Source organism: Somniosus microcephalus, chromosome 16, assembly GCF_052327205.1.
Source record: "Somniosus microcephalus isolate GS21.2 chromosome 16, FLI_Smic_1.0, whole genome shotgun sequence".
NCBI classification, from domain to species: domain Eukaryota; kingdom Metazoa; phylum Chordata; class Chondrichthyes; order Squaliformes; family Somniosidae; genus Somniosus; species Somniosus microcephalus.
The window spans coordinates 5,784,156-5,804,150 of NC_141002.1; the positions used below are offsets into that span (position 1 = coordinate 5,784,156).

Sequence of the window (19,995 nt, forward strand, 5' to 3'; positions counted from 1 at the left end):
CCTCACACTCAGACATTGAATTCCATCTGCCATTTTTTTTTGTCCATTCCACCACCTTATCTCCTTGCAGCTTCCTTTGAGCCTCAGAATTATTTACTAGCTTATTGTATTGTCTGCAAATGTGGACACCACACCCGCTAGCCCTAAACCCAAATCATTGATATACACAGTGACCAGAAGCGGCCCCAGAACTGAACCCTGTGGGACACCACTACCCATGTCTAACCACTCTGGAAATTGCCCTTTATCTGTTTCCTCCATCCATTTACTGTGCATGTGGTATTCTCGTTTCCTGTCTCCCCCATTTCTGTCTTCCAACCCCCTCCTTTGTATGTTGTCTGTAGATGCTGTTCGGAGCATCCAGTTCTGTGAAGTATAATCAGATTGATTTTGTTTATCCTACAAACATTTTCATCTGCCCTAAAGGTGCTGACTGTCGCGCGTGGCTCCGTGGGTCCTGTCTACCCTCCTGTACCTCATGAATGTTGGCATGCTTCAATTGTGAACCTGGACACGAATTGTCCTGATCCTGTCCTTGCCCAAATCCCCACTTGCACACTTCCAGCTGGGGGGCACTGGATACTGATTGGGAGCGAGTTGGCTAACTTTCTGAACCCTGGGCACTGAGGCCAATTCTAGTAACCTGTGCTAACAAGCTTAGCACGGACTAGAGATTGAACCTGAGACTTCTGTATGCTTCAGTTACTCACCAGATAAACTCGGCCATCAGCAAAGGAGCAAGAAACTTTCAGAAATGGTTACAGTTGGGTTTTTGATGAGTTATTGCAGTTTTGCTTGTTCCCTTGTGTTTAGTTACTGTGACACTTGGTTCAATATTACACTGCTGATGAAGTTAAAAAATAGCCAGTTAAAATCAAAACTTGGCTTTAGTTCCAACCGTTGTGCCAAGGTTTAAAAATGTGAGCCCTGTGTATGAAAATCTGGTCATATAACCAAGTAAGCTAATCACACACTCGCCCAGGAGTGCATCACTGATAACTGGAGAAGGAGAACTCATGTGTGAAAAAGGGTTTGAAGTAGTTTTCCAATTTGTACCTGCTTACAAAATTGCCTGCCAGTGAAACTTCTCCGAGGTAGCAGTTACATACGGGGAATTGACACTGAGTCACAATCTCAAAAAATTAAATGCTAGTCTGTTTACCTGGACTATTGGCTACTTATCACTTACAATTCACTAGAACATTCAGGGGTTTTTCCTACCAGTGGCTCAGCTGGTAAGTGCAGCCCACGCACGGTGTGTTGTGCGGTATGGATCAAGGAGGCATCTGGTTCTGTCCCTGGTCCGTGCAGAGGCAGCAAATACTGTGGGGGACAGTTGCCGTTGGTGCCCTTGGGCTAGGGAGGGAAGCAATGAGCCCAGGTTGCGGTGCCTAATCACAATCCAGCGATCGGCCTGGAATGTGTGCCTGTGGGATGAAGATTGAATCCAGCTCAGCTGTGATTCACTTCAAAGAAAGAACTTGTGTTTATCGAACGCCTTTCATTTCATCAGTATGTTCCAAAGTGCTTCACATCTAATATATTCCTTTTGAAGTGTCATTGCTATTATGTAGGGAAATGCAGCATCCGATTTGCACACAATGTGATCCCACAGGCAGCAAATTAGATAAATAACCAATTGATCTGCTTTTGATAATGTTGGTTGAAGGATAAATGTTGGTCAGGGCACGAGGAAAACTTCCTGCTTTCTTTCGAATAGTGCCATGGGATCGCTTACATCCACCTGAGCAGATAGATGGGACTTCAGTTTTAATGTCTTATCCGAAGGACGGCACCTCCGACAGTGCAGCAATCCCTCAGTACTGCACCGGAATGTCAGCCTAAATTATCTGCTCAAGTCCCTGGGGCTTTACATAGAAACAGAAGATAGGAGTAGGCCATTCGGCCCCTCGAGCCTGCTCCGCCATTCAATGAAATCATGGCTGATCATCCAAATTCAGTACCCTGTCCCTGCTTTCTCCCCATATCCCTTGATCCCTTTAGCCTTAAGAAATATATCTAACTCCTTCTTGAATATATTTAATGAATTGGCCGCTACTGCCTTGTGTGGCAGAGAGTTCCACAGGTTCACCACTCTCTGGGTGAAGAAATTCCTCCTCATCTCTGTCCAAATTGGCTTACCCCTTATCCTTAGACTGTGACCCCTGGTTCTGTACTCCCCGACATCGGGAACATCCTTCCTGCATCTAGTCTGTCTAGCCCTGTTAGAATTTTATAAGTTTCAATGAGTTTAAACAACAACTTTCTGACTCAGAAGTGAGAGTGCTACCACTGAGCCACAGTTGAGTCAAGGTTGAATAGTCTGAAAATCCTCAGTGGCAGAGAATGAGCACGTGGCTTAGATTCAAGACAACTGCAAACATCTGTGTGTCTGTACCCTAGAAAGAGTTCGGGGCTACATGGAGGAGGAGAAGCAGTTGATGGGGCGATCATAAGAAATGGTAAACACATTCTTACTGTAAAGCCGGGCTAGTATAGTGTCAGTATGGGACACTCTGGGTAGTTTCTAACTTGTATAGTGTCAGTACGGGATACTCTGGGTAGTTTCCAACTTGTATAGTGTCAGTACGGGACACTCTGGGTAGTTTCTAACTTGTATAGTGTCGGTACGGGACACTCTGGGTAGTTTCTAACTTGTATAGTGTCAGTATGGGACACTCTGGGTAGTTTCTAACTTGTATAGTGTCAGTACGGGACACTCTGGGTAGTTTCTAACTTGTATAGTGTCAGTATGGGACACTCTGGGTAGTTTCTAACTTGTATAGTGTCAGTACGGGACACTCTGGGTAGTTTCTAACTTGTATAGTGTCAGTATGGGACACTCTGGGTAGTTTCCAACTTGTATAGTGTCAGTACGGGATACTCTGGGTAGTTTCCAACTTGTATAGTGTCAGTACGGGACACTCTGGGTAGTTTCTAACTTGTATAGTGTCAGTATGGGATACTCTGGGTAGTTTCCAACTTGTATAGTGTCAGTACGGGATACTCTGGGTAGTTTCTAACTTGTATAGTGTCAGTACGGGACACTCTGGGTAGTTTCTAACTTGTATAGTGTCAGTATGGGATACTCTGGGTAGTTTCTAACTTGTATAGTGTCGGTACGGGATACTCTGGGTAGTTTCCAACTTGTATAGTGTCAGTACGGGACACTCTGGGTAGTTTCTAACTTGTATAGTGTCAGTATGGGATACTCTGGGTAGTTTCCAACTTGTATAGTGTCAGTACGGGACACTCTGGGTAGTTTCTAACTTGTATAGTGTCAGTACGGGACACTCTGGGTAGTCTCTAACTTGTATAGTGTCGGTACGGGATACTCTGGGTAGTTTCTAACTTGTATACTCTGGGTAGTTTCTAACTTGTATAGTGTCAGTACGGGACACTCTGGGTAGTTTCTAACTTGTATAAGAACATAAGAAATAGGAGCAGGAGTAGGCCAATCGGCCCCTCGAGCCTGCTCCGCCATTCAATAAGATCATGGCTGATCTGATCCTAACCGCCAATCTACTATCACAGAACCATCTCCTGAATCTAACAGAATTAGACACACGAAATAGGAGCAGGATCGGGCTACACGGCCCCTGGGCCCGCTCCGCTACCCACAGGGCCATGACCGATCCGAACCTAGACTCATGTCCAAATTCCTGCCCGCTCCCCGTAACCCTTAATTCCCTTTACTTCTAGGAAACTGTCTATTTCTGTTTTAAATTTATGTAATGATGTAGCTTCTACAGCTTTTTGGGGCAGCATATTCCATGGACCTACCACCCTCTGAGTGAAGTACTTCCTCCTCATCTCAGTTTTGAAAGAGCAGCCCCTTATTCTAAGACTATGCCCCCTAGTTCTAGTTTCACCCATCATCGGGAACATCCTCCCCACATCCACCCAATCCAACCCCTTCACAATCTTATATGTTTCAATAAGATCGCCTCTCATTCTTCTGAACTCCAATGAGTAGAGTCCCAATCTACTCAACCTCTCCTCATATGTCCATCCCCTCATCCCCGGGATTAACCGAGTGAACCTTCTTTGTACTGACTCGAGAGCAAGTATGTCTTTTCTTAAGTATGGACACCAAAACTGTATGCAGTATTCCAGGTGCGGTCTCACCAATACCTTGTACAACTAAAGCAATACCTCCCTATTTTTATATTCTATCCCCCTAGCAATGAAAGCCAACATTCCATTGGCCTTCTTAATCACTTGCTGCACCTGCATACTAACCTTTTGAGTTTCGTGCACCAGGACCCCCAGACCCCTTTGTACTTCAGTACTTTCCAGTTTCTTGCCATTAAGATAATAGCTTGCTCTACGATTTTTCCTGCCAAAGTGCATAACCTCACACTTTCCAGTATTGTATTCCATCTGCCAAATCTCTGCCCACTTACTTAGCCTGTCTATGTCCCCTTGCAGGTTTTTTATGTCCTCCTCACTCACTACTTTCCCTCCCATCTTAGTATCATCTGCAAACTTTGATATGTTACATTCGGTCCCCTCCTCCAAATCGTTAATATAGATTGTAAAGAGTTGGGGACCCAGCACTGACCCCTGCGGAACACCACTAGTTACTGATTGCCAGTCTGAGAATGAACCATTTATCCCAACTATCTGCCTTCTGTTAGATAGCCAATCCTCTATCCATGCCAGAATATTACCCCCAATCCCGTGATTTTTTATCTTAAGCAATAATCTTTTGTGTGGCACCTTGTCAAATGCCTTTTGGAAGTCTAAATACACTATGTCCACTGGTTCCCCTTTATCCACCCTATATGTTACTTCCTCAAAGAACTCCAGCAAATTTGTCAAATATGACTTCCCCTTCATAAAACCATGCTGACTTTGTCCTATTAAATTATGATTATCCAATTGTCCTGTTACTGTCTCCTTAATAATGGACTCCAATATTTTACCTGCCACAGATGTTAGGCTAACTGGTTTATAGTTTCCAGCCTTCTGTCTACTGCCCTTTTTAAATAAGGGCGTTACATTAGCAGTTTTCCAGTCTGCCGGGACCTTTGCTGAGTCCAGGGAGTTTTGGAAAATTATTACCAATGCATCCACAATCCCTACCGCCACTTCCCTCAAGATCCTAGGACGTAAGCCATCAGGTCCAGGTGATTTATCCGCCTTGAGTCCCATTATTTTACCGAGTACCACTTCCTATAGCCCCCTGTTTGTTCAGTGTTGGGATATTCTTAGTGTCCTCTACTGTAAAGACTGATACAAAATATTCATTCAGTGTTTTTGCCATCTCCATATTTCCCACCATTAATTTCCCGGTCTCATCCTCTAAGGGACCAACATTTACTTTAGCCACCCTTTTTCTTTTTATATAACTATAAAAACTCTTACTATCTGTTTTTATATTTTTTACTAATTTACTTTCATAATCTATCTTCCCTTTCTTAATCAATCTTTTTGTTATTTTTTGCTGTCTTTTAAAGTTTTCCCAATCCTCTATCCTCCCACTAGATTTGGCTACCTTATATGCCCTTGTTTTTATTCGAATACTATCCTTAATTTCTTTACTTAGCCACGGATGGCTGTCTTTTCTTTTACACCCTTTTCTTCTCAGTGGAATATTTTTTTTTTGGAAGTTGTGAAATAACTCCTTAAATGTACACCACTGATCATGTATCGTCTTACCCTTTAATCTATTTTCCCAATCCACGCTACTCAATTCCGCTCTCATACCTTCATAGTCTCCTTTATTCAAGCTTAGCACGCTTGTTTGAGATCCGACCTTCTCACCCTCTAATTGAATATGGAATTCAACCATGTTATGGTCACTCATTCCAAGGGGATCCTTTACTAGGACATTTTTAATTAATCCTGTCTCGTTACACAGGACCAGATCTAAGGTTGCTTGCCCCCTGGTCGGTTCAGTTACATACTGCTCAAGAAACCCATCCCTAATACACTCAATGAACTCATCCTCAAGGCAGCCATGCCCAATTTCATTTGTCCAATTAATATGATAGTTAAAATCCCCCATAATTATAGATGCTCCCTTATTACAAGCCTCAACTATTTCCTGATTGATACTCCGTCCAACAGAGTTGCAACTGTTCGGAGGCCTATAGACTACGCCCACTAGTGTTTTTTTCCCCTTATTATTCCTTACCTCCACCCAAACTGTTTCATTATCCTGATCTTTTGACCCAATATCATTTCTCTGTATTACAGTGATTCCTTCCTTTATTAACATAGCCACCCCACCTCCCCTTCCTTCCTGCCTGTCCTTCCTGATCGTTAAATAACCTGGTATGTTTAATTCCCAGGCATTGTCACCCTGCAGCCATGTTTCTGTAATGGCCACAAGATCATACCCATATGTAGTTATTTGTGCCATTAACTCGTCTATTTTGTTACGAATGCTACATGCATTCAGATAGAGAACTTCCAAATATGTTTTGTGACACTTAGTTCCTGCTTTTGCCCTTTTTATTACTTTACCTTTTACTCCATACCTTCTGCCCCTTCCTGACACGCTCTGGTTTTTAATTTCCCCACTGCTACCTAAGTCTATGACCTCCTCTGTTGTCATTTTTATTATTTGCTCTCTAGGAACCTCCCCCCCACTAGTTAGTTTAAAGCCCTCTCTACAGCCCTAGTTATATGATCCGCCAGGACTCTAGTCCCAGCACTGGCCAAGTGAAGCCCGTCCCAACGGAACAGCTCTCTCCTGCCCCAGTACTGGTGCCAATGTCCCAGGAAGCAAAACCCATTTCTCCCACACCAGTCTTTGAGCCAGTACGGGACACTCTGGGTAGTTTCTAACTTGTATAGTGTCAGTACGGGATACTCTGGGTAGTTTCTAACTTGTATCGTGTCAGTATGGGATACTCTGGGTAGTTTCTAACTTGTATAGTGTCAGTACGGGACAGTCTGGGTAGTTTCTAACTTGTATAGTGTCAGTACGGGATACTCTGGGTAGTTTCTAACTTGTATCGTGTCAGTATGGGATACTCTGGGTAGTTTCTAACTTGTATAATGTCAGTACAGGACAGTCTGGGTAGTTTCTAACTTGTATCGTGTCAGTACGGGATACTCTGGGTAGTTTCTAACTTGTATCGTGTCAGTACGGGATACTCTGGGTAGTTTCTAACTTGTATAGTGTCAGTACGGGACACTCTGGGTAGTTTCTAACTTGTATCGTGTCAGTATGGGATACTCTGGGTAGTTTCTAACTTGTATAGTGTCAGTACGGGACACTGGGTAGTTTCTAATTTGTATAGTGTCAGTACGGGACACTCTGGGTAGTTTCTAACTTGTATCGTGTCAGTATGGGATACTCTGGGTAGTTTCTAACTTGTATCGTGTCAGTATGGGATACTCTGGGTAGTTTCTAACTTGTATATTGTCAGTACGGGACACTGGGTAGTTTCTAATTTGTATAGTGTCAGTACGGGATACTCTGGGTAGTTTCTAACTTGTATAGTGTCAGTACGGGACACTGGGTAGTTTCTAATTTGTATAGTGTCAGTACGGGACACTCTGGGTAGTTTCTAACTTGTATCGTGTCAGTATGGGATACTCTGGGTAGTTTCTAACTTGTATCGTGTCAGTACGGGACAGTCTGGGTAGTTTCTAACTTGTATCGTGTCAGTATGGGATACTCTGGGTAGTTTCTAACTTGTATCGTGTCAGTATGGCATACTCTGGGTAGTTTCTAACTTGTATAGTGTCAGTATGGGATACTCTGGGTAGTTTCTAACTTGTATAGTGTCAGTACGGGACACTCTGGGTAGTTTCTAACTTGTATATTGTCAGTATACTTGATTCTCTGGGTAGTTTCTAACTTGTAGCCCCTCTTTTGTGTTCACCAGAATCTTGTCTCTAGCTTGCAGTCCAAGTGGTACGTCGTTTGTTTGCTCATCAGCCGCTCCGAGCATCAAACTGGGGACATTGCTGGATACCGGAGAAAAAGGAGTGAACCTGGTGCCAGGCAATCTCCTCCTGTGGGACACGAAGACCATGAAGCAGCAGGTACCATCGCAGGACCTTCCCTGGAGAAACGGTAGTGCAGTGGTACTGGCCTAGCAACCTAGTCGTCGTGAGTTCAAATCCGACCAGGGAAAATTATGAATTGAATTCAATAAATCTGATCATTTGTGAGCTGGCACATGAAAAATGGCTGTCTGATTGTTGTCAAAACCCATCTAGTCCATTAATACTTAGCGCTTTCAGCGTTCCTTGCTCCTGACTAGTCCCATACTACGTGGTTAACTATTAATGCCCTCTGAAGGAGACAAGCCATAAATACGGCCTTGCCAGCATCACCCATATTCCATGAACATTTAATTTTAATAAAGCAGCGCTCCCTTTACCTGAGAACCTTTCTATATAAAGTTGTGATGAAAACTGCAGCAAACTCCAAATGGGCCGGTCTCCAGCAGGTAGAGTAGTGGTTATGTTAGTGGGTTAGTAATCCAGAGGCCTGGACTAATGATCCAGGGAATTTGAGTTCAGATCCAAGCACAGCAGTTTGAGAATTTGAGTTCAGTTTTAAAATTCTGGAAATAAGAATTTGTTATCATTAAATCATGAAGCTATCAAATTGTCGTAAAAACCCAACTGGGTTAACTAATGTTCTTTAGGGAAGGAAACCTGCCATCCTTACGCAGTCTGGCCTATATGTGACTCCAGTCCCACACCGATGTGGTTGACTCTTAACTGCCCTCTGATGGGTCCCAGCAAGTCACTCAGTTGAATCAAACTGCTGCAATGCATGGTTCAAGAAGGCCCACCACCACTACCTCAGAGCAAGTAGTGATGGGCAATAAATGTGGCCTAGCTAGCAACGCCCACATCCCCAGAATGAAATCTGGAAAAAAAGGTCAGCCAAGGATTGCTCGGGACTAATGGGAGAGGAAACTTTGTGCATACTTGAGTGTACTGAACTGTCCCTTAAAAGCAAAGGGAAGCTTAGGGGCCAACCTTAGTACCGTGCACTCCCTCATACCTCGATTTCATAAGTTAAACTTCTCTCCCGCCAGATACATGTATTCGTAGTAAGTTCCTGGCTTGGGTATATAGGTGTCTTTGGTCCTGGTCTGCAACACATGCCAGCTCCCTGAATGCCTTCTGTGACTGCAGACACTGCATGATGCTTGTTTAGTTTAGCCTGACTTTATTGTTAGACTTTTAAAAATATTTCTGGACACCCCATCCTGTGACTTCCATCCCCCTCCTCCTACCAAAGAATTTGACTGTTCCACGTGCTGACTTTAAGTGGGCCGTTGTTGGGTTTAATTTCCTCCTCTTGGTCAGGGCAGTGACCTTCGAATTTGGCTGGAGTATGCGCCGTGCAGGGAGATAAATCTAGTTCAGCAGGCTCGCTGTCTGATAGCAAACTGTAGTGGCTCGAAGTCGCGGTGTTTGCAGCTTCATACTGCTGAGGATTGTAAGTTGACTTGTTTTTCTGCAGCACCAGTTTTCTCTGGATCCTGAGCCCATTGCCATTAACTGTACGGCTTTCAACCATAATGGAAATCTGCTGGTGACTGGAGCTGCCGATGGCATCATCCGACTCTTTGGTAAGATGGACATTTTCTCTGTATTAGACTTTAAAACCGGTCGGTTCAATCTGATAACCCTGAAGATAAAAAGCCTGTTTTCCCAGCTCTCTGCCCTCCTGAAGTGATGGACTGCTGGGGTCCAATTGTACAGACACAAGTTGCCCTTTTGTATCTTGTCAAGTGGCTACTTATGCACCTTCTAGCAGGGGCTGCTGGATAGCGATAACCAGTGTGAAACCTGCCCTCCCCACCGTCCATAGCCCAAGGACACAGACCAATAATAATAATAATCAACTTTATTGTCATTGTTAGTGCACAAGTGCAGTACAATGAAATGTAAGCTTGCGGCTCCCGAGAGTGTACATTTTGATTAAGACATTTAACATTAATTTGACTTGTAACATGAACATAAACATAATAAAGTGCATTGGCAGATGTGCAGGCTTTAGAGTTTATTTGCAGAGTTCAATAGGATGACAGCCCTGGGAAAGAAGCTGTTCCTAAATCTGGTCGTTCGGGTGCGAATGCATCTGTAGCGTCTCCCAGATGGCAGGGGGGCGAACAAGCTGGGGTGGGTAGGGTCTTTGATGATGGTCAGTGACCTCCGTAAACAGCGTTTCTGGTATATGTGCTCTATGGTCGGTAGCCGGGTGACGGTAATGCGTTGGGCAGTTTTGACTACCCGCTGCAGGGCTTTCCGGTCATAGTAGCTACAGCTGCCATACCATACTGTGATACAGTTCGTCAGGATGCTCTCTATTGTGCAGCGGTAAAAGTTAGAGAGGATCAGGGGTGACAGGTTACATCCCTTCAGCCTCCTTAGGAAATATAGGCGCTGCTGGGCCTTCTTCACCAAAGAGGAGGTATTGAGGGACCAGGAGAGGTCTTCCGTGATGTGGACTCCGAGGAACTTAAAGCTGTCCACCCTTTCCACCACAGCCCCATGGATGTGGATGGGGGTGTGACTTCCGCCTTTAGACCAGCTGGAGCACCTCAACTGGCTGGAATCGGCTAACTCGGCATAGACCAGAATCAAATCTAGCACTTTCTTACACAGGATTTTAACTACTGGACAACAGGGGAGGGGCTGTGGCCTTTGAGGGGCTCTGTCTATGCTTTAAATGCTGGGATTTCTCCATCTGGCATAAGCGCAGAATGTGAGGTGGACACACCTGAGTCAAGCACCTGTCGGCTCCAGCACTGCATGCCTTGCCGTCCATCACACCAGCCTTTCAGTAAGTACTCATGTTGAGCCACCCCCCCCCCCCCAAAAAAAAAAAAAAACAGGGACTAATCTAACTTCTCGCTCCCTTCCTTCCTCCAACCCAGACTGAAGGTCTCGAGTGAGAGTGTGTTCTGTTTGGTGTGTTTCAGACATGCAACGGTACGACTGTGCCATGAGCTGGCACGCACATTCTGGGGAGGTTTATTCAGTGGATTTCAGCTATGATGAAAACTCCGTTTACAGCATTGGTGAAGATGGAAAGGTAATGGGACAGCTGCCAAGCAGGGGAACTTAGACCTGTGTGAGCAAACAAGTCCATTGGAGGGGAGCTAGCACAAGTGATCAGTTAGAACTCTACTTGTTTATCTGTCCTGTCCCCAAGGATCATCCTCCTCCCTCCAGAGTCTCACTTTCCCTGCAATTTGAAATGCCAGTCTCTCCAGATTTGTATTTTCCCAGTGGGAGCACGTAGGAGGCTCCCTTGTCAGCTTATTCACAGAAATCACAGAAACCCCACAGTGCAGATAGAGGCCATTTCGGCCCATCGAGCCTGCACCGACACACATCCCACCCAATCCCCGTAACCCCTACACCAACACATATCCCCATTTAATCCCCCTAACACTAAGGGTCAATTTATCATAGCCAATCAACCTAACCCGCACATCTTTGGACTGTGGGAGGAAACCGGAGCACCCGGAGGAAACCCACGCAAACACGGGGAGAATGTGCAAACTCCACACAGACAGTCGCCCGAGGCCGGATTCGAACCCCGGTCCCTGGCGCTGTGAGGCAACAGTGCTAACCACTATGCCACCGTGCTATTCTTTGAGATGGGGTTGTTCCTGTGGGTGGGAGCGTGCATGTCTCTTTGGGGGGGGGGGGGGTGTACACTTCACTTCCACCGGTGCAGTCAGATAAGTTTGAAGCTAGTTGCAATAAGGTGACTCGTGTACCCAGTTGAGAGATGCGCAGCTTTTATTGGTTCTGCCTGATGATTTTGTACTGTTTTATTTTTGATTCTCTTGCTGATCCAGTTCATTCAGTGGAACATTCATAAGAGCGGAGTCAAGGTTTGCGAGTGTGGGGTACAGTCGGATGCTATTGGGCCGTTTGTACTGTCCGGGTACAGTGGGTACAAGCAAGTGCAGGTGCCACGTGGAAGACTGTTTGCGTTTGACTCAGAGGGACACTATGTGCTCACTTGTTCCTCTAATGGTGGAATCATTCACAAGGTAAGACATGAGCCCCACCTATATTTGTGATGGGAGCTCAGCTTGGCTCATTTTCACCCCCTACCTCAGTTTTGTCCCTCTTCTCCTGAAGGAATGATTCCTGCTGAGGTGCAACTCCTGTTACAGTATACACCTCTTGCCATAAAGCCAGTATTCCATTAGATTTTTTTTATGGACTTATCAAGATGTAGAATCAATCTGGGTGGAGCCAAGAAGCACCAAGGGGCAGAAAACATTGGTGGGAGTTGTCTATAGGCCTCCAAACAGTAGTGGTAATGTAGCGGATGGCATGAAATTAGAGATGCATGTAACCAGGGTACTACAGTAATGTTGGTGACTTTAATCTACATATAGACTGGCCAAACCAAATTAGCAGTAATACTGTGAAGGATGAATTCCTGGAGTGTGTACAAGATGGTTTTTTAGATCAGTACATTGAGGAGCCAACTCGGGAACAGGCTACCCTAGATTGGGTATTGTGCAATGAGAAGGGGTTAATTAATAATCTTGTGCGGTGTCCTTTAGGGAAGAGTGACCATAACCTGATAGAATTCTTCATTAAAATGGAAAGTGAACAAGTCCAATCCGAAACTAGGGTCCTAAATCTAAACAAAGGAAACTACGATGGTATGAGGAGTGAGTTTGCTATGATGGATTGGGGAGCTTCATTAAAAGGCATGATGGTGGATAGGTAATGGCTAACATTTAAGGAGCGAATGCATGAATTTTTTGAGGATTTAACTAGTAAAATAGATAAGGGAGAACCAGTGGATATGGTGTATTTGGACTTTCAGAAGGCTTTCGATAAGGTCCCACATAAGAGATTAGCGTGTAAAGTTAAGACACATGGGATTGGGGGCAAGGTATTGACTTGGATAGAGAACTGGTTGGCAGATAGTAAGCAAAGAGTTGGAATAAACGGGTCTTTTTCCGAGTGGCAGGCAGTGACTAGGGTACCGCAGGGATCGGTCCTTGGACCCCAGTTATTCACAATATATATTAATGATCTAGACAAGGGAACTAGATGTAATATCTCCAAATTTGCAGACGACACAAAGCTGGGTGGGCGTGTGTGCTGTGAGGAGGATGCCGAGAAACTACAGGATGATTTGGACAGGTTGGGTGATTGGGCAGATGCAATATAACATGGATAAATGTGAGGTTATCCACTTTGGTGTCAAAAACAGGAAGGCAGATTATTATCTGAATGGCAATAGATTGGGAGAAGGGGAAGTGCAACGAGACCTGGGTGTCCTTGTGCACCAGTCGCTGAAGGTAAGCATGCAGGTGCAGCAGGCAGTTAAGAAGGCAAATGGTATGTTGGCCTTCATAGCGAGAGGGTTTGAGTACAAGAACAAGGATGTCTTGCTGCAGTTGTACAGGGCCTTGGTGAGACCACATCTTGAGTATTGTGTGCAGTTTTGGTCGCCTTATCTGAGGAAGGATATTCTTGCCATGGAAGGAGTTCAGCGAAGATTCACCAGGCTGATACCTGGGAGGGCAGGAATGATGTATAAGGAGAGATTGGGACGATTGGGCTTGTACTCGCTGGAGTTTAGAAGAATGAGAGGGGATATCATTGAAACTTATAAAATTCTGGCAGGACTGGACAGACTAGATGCAGGGAGGATGTTCCCGATGGTCGGGGAATCCAGAACCAGGGGTCACAGTCTAAGAATAAGGGGTAGGCCTCTTAGGACAGAAATGAGGAGGAATTTCTTCACCCAGAGAGTAGTGAACCTGTGGAATTCTCTACCACAGAAGGCAGTAGAGGCCAATTCATTAAATATATTCAAGAAGGAGTTGGATATATTTCTTAAGGCTAAAGGGATCAAGGGGTATGGGGAGAAAGCAGGGACTGGGTACTGAACTTGGATGATCAGCCATGATCGCATTGAATGGCAGAGCAGGCTCGAGGAGCTGAATGGCCTACTCCTGCTCCTATCTTCTATGTTTCTATGTAACAGTTATACATTCCTTTCTGGCGCAAAAACACAGAAGGAAAAGCGGCCCAACCATGGCTAACAAAAGAAATTAAGGATAGTATTAGATCCCAAGAGGAGTCATATAAAGTTGCCAGAAAAAGTAGCAAGCCTGAGGATTGAGAGCAGTTTAGAGTTCAGCAAAAAAGGACCAAGGGATTGATTAAGGGAAAAATAGAGTATGCGAGTAAACTTGCAAGGAACATAAAAGCGGACTGTAAAAGCTTCTACAAGTATGTAAAAAGAAAAAGATTAGTGAAGTCACATGTATGTCCCTTACAGTCAGAAACGGGAGAATTTATAATGGGGAACAAGGAACTGGCTGAGCAATTAGACAAATACTTTGGTTCTATCTTCACGGAAGAGGACACAAATAACTTCCCAGAAATGCTAGGGAACCAAGGGTCTTGTGAGAAGGAGGAATTAAGGAAATTTAGTATTAGTAAAAAAAAGTGCTGGAGAAATTAATGGGACTGAAAGCTGATAAATCCCCAGAGCCTGATAATCTGCATCCCAGAGTACTAAAAGAGGTAGCCATGGAAATAGTAGATGCATTGGTTGTCATCTTCCAAAATTCTATAGATTATGGAACAGTTCCTGCAGATTGGAGGGTGGCAAATGTAACCCCACTATTTAAAAAAGGAGGGAGAGAAAACAGGAAACTACAGACCGGTTAGCCTCACATCAGTAGTAGGGAAAATGCTAGAGTCTATTATAAAGGATGTGACAATATCAACAGGATTAGACAAAGTCAACATGGATTTATGAAAGGGAAATAGTGTTTGACAAACCTATTGGAGTTTTTTGAGGATGTAACTGGTAGAATAGATAAGGGACAACCAGTGGATGTGGTATATTTGGATTTTCAGAAGGCCTTTGATAAAGTCCCACATAAGAGGTTAGTGTGCAAAATTAAAGCACATGGGATTGTGGGTAATATACTGGCATGGATTGAAAATTGGTTAACAGACAGGAAACAGAGTAGGAATAAATGGGTCTTTTTCGGGGTGGTAGGTGGTGACTAGTGGGGTACCGCAGGGATCAGTGCTCGGGCCTCAGCTATTCACAATATAGATCAATGATTTGAATGAGGGAACCAAATGTAATATTTCCAAGTTTGCTGACGACACAAAACTAGGTGGGATTGTGAGTTGTGAGGAGGATGCAAAGAGGCTTCAAAGTGATTTAGACAAGTTGAGTGAGTGGGCAAATACATGGCAGATGCAGTATAACGTGGATAAATGTGATGTTATCCACTTCGGTAGGAAAAACAGAAAGGTAGAGTATTATTTAAATAGTGATAGATTGGGAAATGCTTGTACACCAGTCACTGAAAGCAAACATGCAGGTTCAGCAAGCAGTTAGGAAGGCAAATGGTATGTTGGCCTTCATTGCAAGAGGATTTGAGTACAGGAGCAAGGATGTCTTACTACAGTTGTACAGGGCCTTGGTGAGACCACACCTGGAGTAGTGTGTGCAGTTTTGGTCTCCTTACCGAAGAAAGGATATACTTGCCATAGAGTTATACAGCACAGAAAGTGGCCCATCATGTCTGCGCCGGCCATCAAGCCCTGTCTATTCTAATCCCATTTTCCAGCACTTGGTACGTAGCCTTGTATGCTATGGCGTTTCAAGTGCTCATCTAAATGCTTCTTGTATGTTGTGAGGGTTCCTGCCTCTACCACCCTTTCAGGCAGTGAGTTCCAGATTCCAACCACCCTCTGGGTGAAAAAGTTTTTCCTCAAATCCTCTCTAAACCTCCTGCCCCTTACCTTGAAAATATGCCCCCTTGTTATTGACCCCTCTACTAAGGGGAAAAGTTCCTTTCTATCTACCCTATCTATGCCCCTCATAATTTTGTACACCTCAATCAGGTCCCCCTTCAGCCATCTCTGCTCTAAGGAAAACAACCCCAACCTGTCCAGTCTCTCGCCATAGAGGGAGTGCAGCGAAAGTTCACCAGACTGATTCCTGGGATGGCAGGACTGTCGTATGGGTCGACTAGGCCTGTATTCACTAGAGTTTAGAAGAATGAGAGGGGATCTCATTGAAACGTATAAAATTCTAACAGGGCTAGACAGACTGGATGCAGGGTGGATGTTTCCCCTGGCTGGGGGGTCTAAAACGAGGGGTCACAGTCTCAGGATACAGGGTAGAACATTTAGGACTGAGATGAGAAATTTCTTCACTCGGAGGGTGGTGAACCTGTGGAATTCTCTACCACAGAAGGCTGTGGAGGCCAAGTCACTGACTATATTTAAGAAGGAGATAGATAGATATCGAGACACAAAAGGCATCAAAGGGTATGGGGAGAGAGCGGGAATATGGCATTGAGATAGAGGATCAGCCATGATCGTATTGAATGGCAGAGCAGGCTGGAAGGGCTGAATGGCCTACTCCTATTTTTCTATTTTTTTTACTATGTTTCTATCCACTTAAGGTGCTGCTTTTAATGTCTTGTGAACTTGAATCCCCAAATCCCTCTGTTCTTCCACATCACCAACCTTCCCCATTCAAAGTATCATTATAATTTTATTTTTAAACTACCTCACATTTACTGGCATTGAATTCCATCTGTCCCTTTTTAGCCCATTCCACCATCTTGTATCCCTTTTCAGCTTCCTTTGATCCTCAGAGTTATTTACTGTGCCTCTTATTTTAGTATCGTTTGCAAATTTGGACACCAGTCCCTCTAGCCCTATATTCAAATTAATGATATACACAGTGAACAGAAGTGTTTCCCCTTTTGACAAGGTACCACACAGGACACTATTGAGAAGATTAAGGGGTATGGAATTACACAATAGAGAGCTATATATCCACATTTGCAATGACACAAAGATTGGTGGTATGGTAAGTAGTGTAGACGGGAGCATAAAATTACAAAGAGAATGTGAGTAGGCAAAACTGTGGCAGATGGATTTCAGTGCAGGTCAGTGTGAGGCCATCCATTTTGGACCAAAAAAGGATAGATCCAAGTATTATTTAAATGATGAAACGCTAGGAACAGTGGAAGTCCGAAGGGGTCCATGTACATAGATCATTAAAATGTAATAGGCAGGTACAAATAATAATCGAAAAGGCTAATGGAATGTTAGCCTTTATAACTGGAGGGCTAGAATATGAAGGGGCAGAAGTTTTGCTATACAAACTCTGGTTAGACCACATCTGGAATACTGTGTACAGTTCTGGGCACTGCACCTTTAGAAAGGATATATTGGCCTTGGAATGAGTGAAGTGCAGATTCACCAGAATGTTACAGGGCTGCAAGGTTAGATTGTGCGGAGAGATTGCACAAATGAGGCTTGTATTCCTTGGAATATAGAAGGTTAAGCGATGATTTGACTGAGGTTTTGTAGGATTTTGATAGGAATTGATAGTGTAGAGAGAGAGAAACTTTTTTTGCTGGTAGAGGAGTCTAGGACAAGGGGACATAAACTTAAAATCAGAGCCGGGCCATTTAGGTGAGCAGTTAGGAAACATTTCTTCATGCAAAGGGTGGTAGAAGTGCTGAATTTTCTCCCACAGAAAAGCAGTAGAGGATACCTCAATTAATTTTAAATGAGATCAATAGACTTTTGCTAGCAAAGGGTATAAAGGGATTTGGAGCCAAAGCAGGTAGATGGAGTTAAGATACAGATCAGCCATGATCTCATTGAATGGTGGAACAGGCTTGAGGGACTGAATGGCCTCCTTCTGTTCCTATGTCCTGTTGACAAGATCATAAGGTGAATGAGATGAGAGTGACTGCTAAGCCTATTTAAGCCCCTTAATTTGTCCATCACCAGTTTGACGCTGTGCGCCCTGTCCTAATGTCGTGTTTATATCTTGAATGCTATACTCATGATTTACCTTTTACAGTACATAACATTTAGTTCTGATTTTTTTCTATACAATTGTCCCTCAGTTGCTGCCTTTTGAGATCCCCATTTTCTTTAATAGACACTGGGAGTAGCGGGTCTTCAAAGTTAATCCATCTGACACCAGGAGAAACTGCTAATGGGGATGGACTAAAGTTGATCCAGGAGTATGTAAGGCTCTAGATTCTCTGTGCCTGTTGACTCCAGTGAGCTTTCTGTCTTCTAGCTGACGAATACAGAGCGAACCCTGGAGCCTTGCCTGTCCCTCGGAGGTCACCGAGCTCCCGTGGTCACCGTCGATTGGTGTACTGCAATGGATTGTGGGACGTGCCTGACAGCATCCATGGATGGGAGGATAAAGCTGACTACTCTACTGGCACAAAAACCATCAATCTAAAGCCCATCAGGACTGAAGCTGCGGTGTGGCTGCCTGAGAAACTTTGCTTCATTCGCAATGTGACCATAAGTGCAGGGTATTGCAGTGCTGTGCTTCCAATTGAACCTGTGTCTATATTTGAAGGTTCCACTAACCAAATGGCTCCAAACATTTTGCTGCATTCCCTCCAACGACACATTTCTGTATTAGCTCTCTGACTAACAGCTCTTGTATGAAAAGCCATTCCTGCTATTGTTTCATGTCTAACAATTAACTTCAGAAACAACACATTGTGCATTACAGGTGCCAGGATTAGTGTGCTGTCTAAACTCGATTTAAAAATAATGGTAGAACCTGGGTACCCCATTAATACTGGGTCCTTGTCCTCTTTGTCACTGCAATGTAAGATGCCCTCTATGAGCAGAATATGCTGCATTTTTTTTTACTCCCCTCACAGTTGGGACAACATATTATGCCGGGAATTGTGTAACAGTTGTTCTGCCAGTCTGCTAGTTATGGGTACCAGGTGGTGTGATCATGAGCCGTCCAGACCAGGTTTGATCACTGACTTGGCTGATCTCCGCTGGGACAGCTGTTGGATACTGCAGTTTGCCTCTGTGCCCTGGGGTAGATGGGTAAAAATTAGCCAGCTTCTCCTGTGCTATCCAGTGCCACCTGCTGAAGTGCTTTTGTGAATGTTGATTGAGAACAGGATCTGGGCAAACAGACGACTGCCACTGTCAAATATGCTGCAGGCATTCCCTGTGTAGCCAAATGTATGAAGACTGGCAACTTGGATGGATTTGAAACATATATATATATAAGCAAAAAGCCTAGCACAAAATAAACCACCTGGTCCAGAATTGTTCACGTGTGCCATTTGTTTTAACGTCACTTTTAATTGCCCCTGATTTGCAGAGATTTAAACTGTGATGCCCACTTGAAGGAATCTGTGAATACTCTTATCTGGCAAATTTAGCAACAACTTGCATTTACATAGTTCGTTCAAGTAGAAGACTGAGTGCTTTACAAGGTGGAGATGAGGAAATATAAGGGTATAGTGATGTGGAATACCAACTCCTTGGTTAGTACAAAGCCTCAGGTCAGACCTTTTTCTTTCCCAGGAACGGATTTGTGTCCTTACCCTAAGGTAAACGTATGGAACAGTCAGTAGCTATTGGCTCAGGCTCCATGGTTAATAAGTTGTCTAAGAGTGTTACAAGTTTTGAGCCTAACTTGGATGTTCTCTTGGGTGCAGTGTTGCTGCTCACTCCTGTAAGTGGTCTGAATGTCTTGCGTTCAGGAATGTGCCTGTACTGTACTAATAATTATACAGTCGTGTAATCTAGAGTTGTAACAATGGGATGCCCTTGTGATCGGAATTGGATGTTCTATCTTTCACACGTGAGGGCATGTACCATTCTCCAATCTTTCTGCAGACTGAAACACTTGGTGAGATGAGGCCTGATAGGAATCATTAAGCTGCTTTATTGAGCCGACAGCATGTCTTCTCTCTTTGAAAAATAATAAACCATGTGCCCTGTGGGCTGGCTGACTTGTTTTTGGCACATATTTCTACTCTCCCCCAAGAATATGGGTCCCCCTTTTTTGGTCTGTTAATTCTGACCCAGGAACTAGAGGGGCCATGTGTCTGATACTTTCCTGGACAGAGATTAGTCAACCAAACTGACCACCTGCAGCCCCACGAGAGTATACTCTCTGCAGTGCTCACATAAATAGAATTGGCCTCACCACAATGAGTGTGAATATTTGTTGGC

The 19,995-nt window shown here is 44.2% G+C and overlaps 1 protein-coding gene across 1 annotated transcript in view; it reads left to right on the forward strand.

Annotated features, from left to right (window-relative positions):
- Positions 1 to 19,777, forward strand: part of wdr91 (WD repeat domain 91) — a gene marked incomplete at its 5' end in the record, with an annotated part of 64,449 nt that extends 44,672 nt beyond the window's left edge. The window contains 5 exons of the mRNA XM_086009775.1: positions 7,848 to 8,007; positions 9,449 to 9,557; positions 10,914 to 11,026; positions 11,802 to 11,999; positions 18,068 to 19,777. Coding sequence (XP_085865901.1) covers positions 7,848 to 8,007; positions 9,449 to 9,557; positions 10,914 to 11,026; positions 11,802 to 11,999; positions 18,068 to 18,238 — 751 coding nt within the window. The remainder of the gene's footprint in view (positions 1 to 7,847; positions 8,008 to 9,448; positions 9,558 to 10,913; positions 11,027 to 11,801; positions 12,000 to 18,067) is intronic.
- Between the last annotated feature and the right edge of the window lie 218 nt (positions 19,778 to 19,995).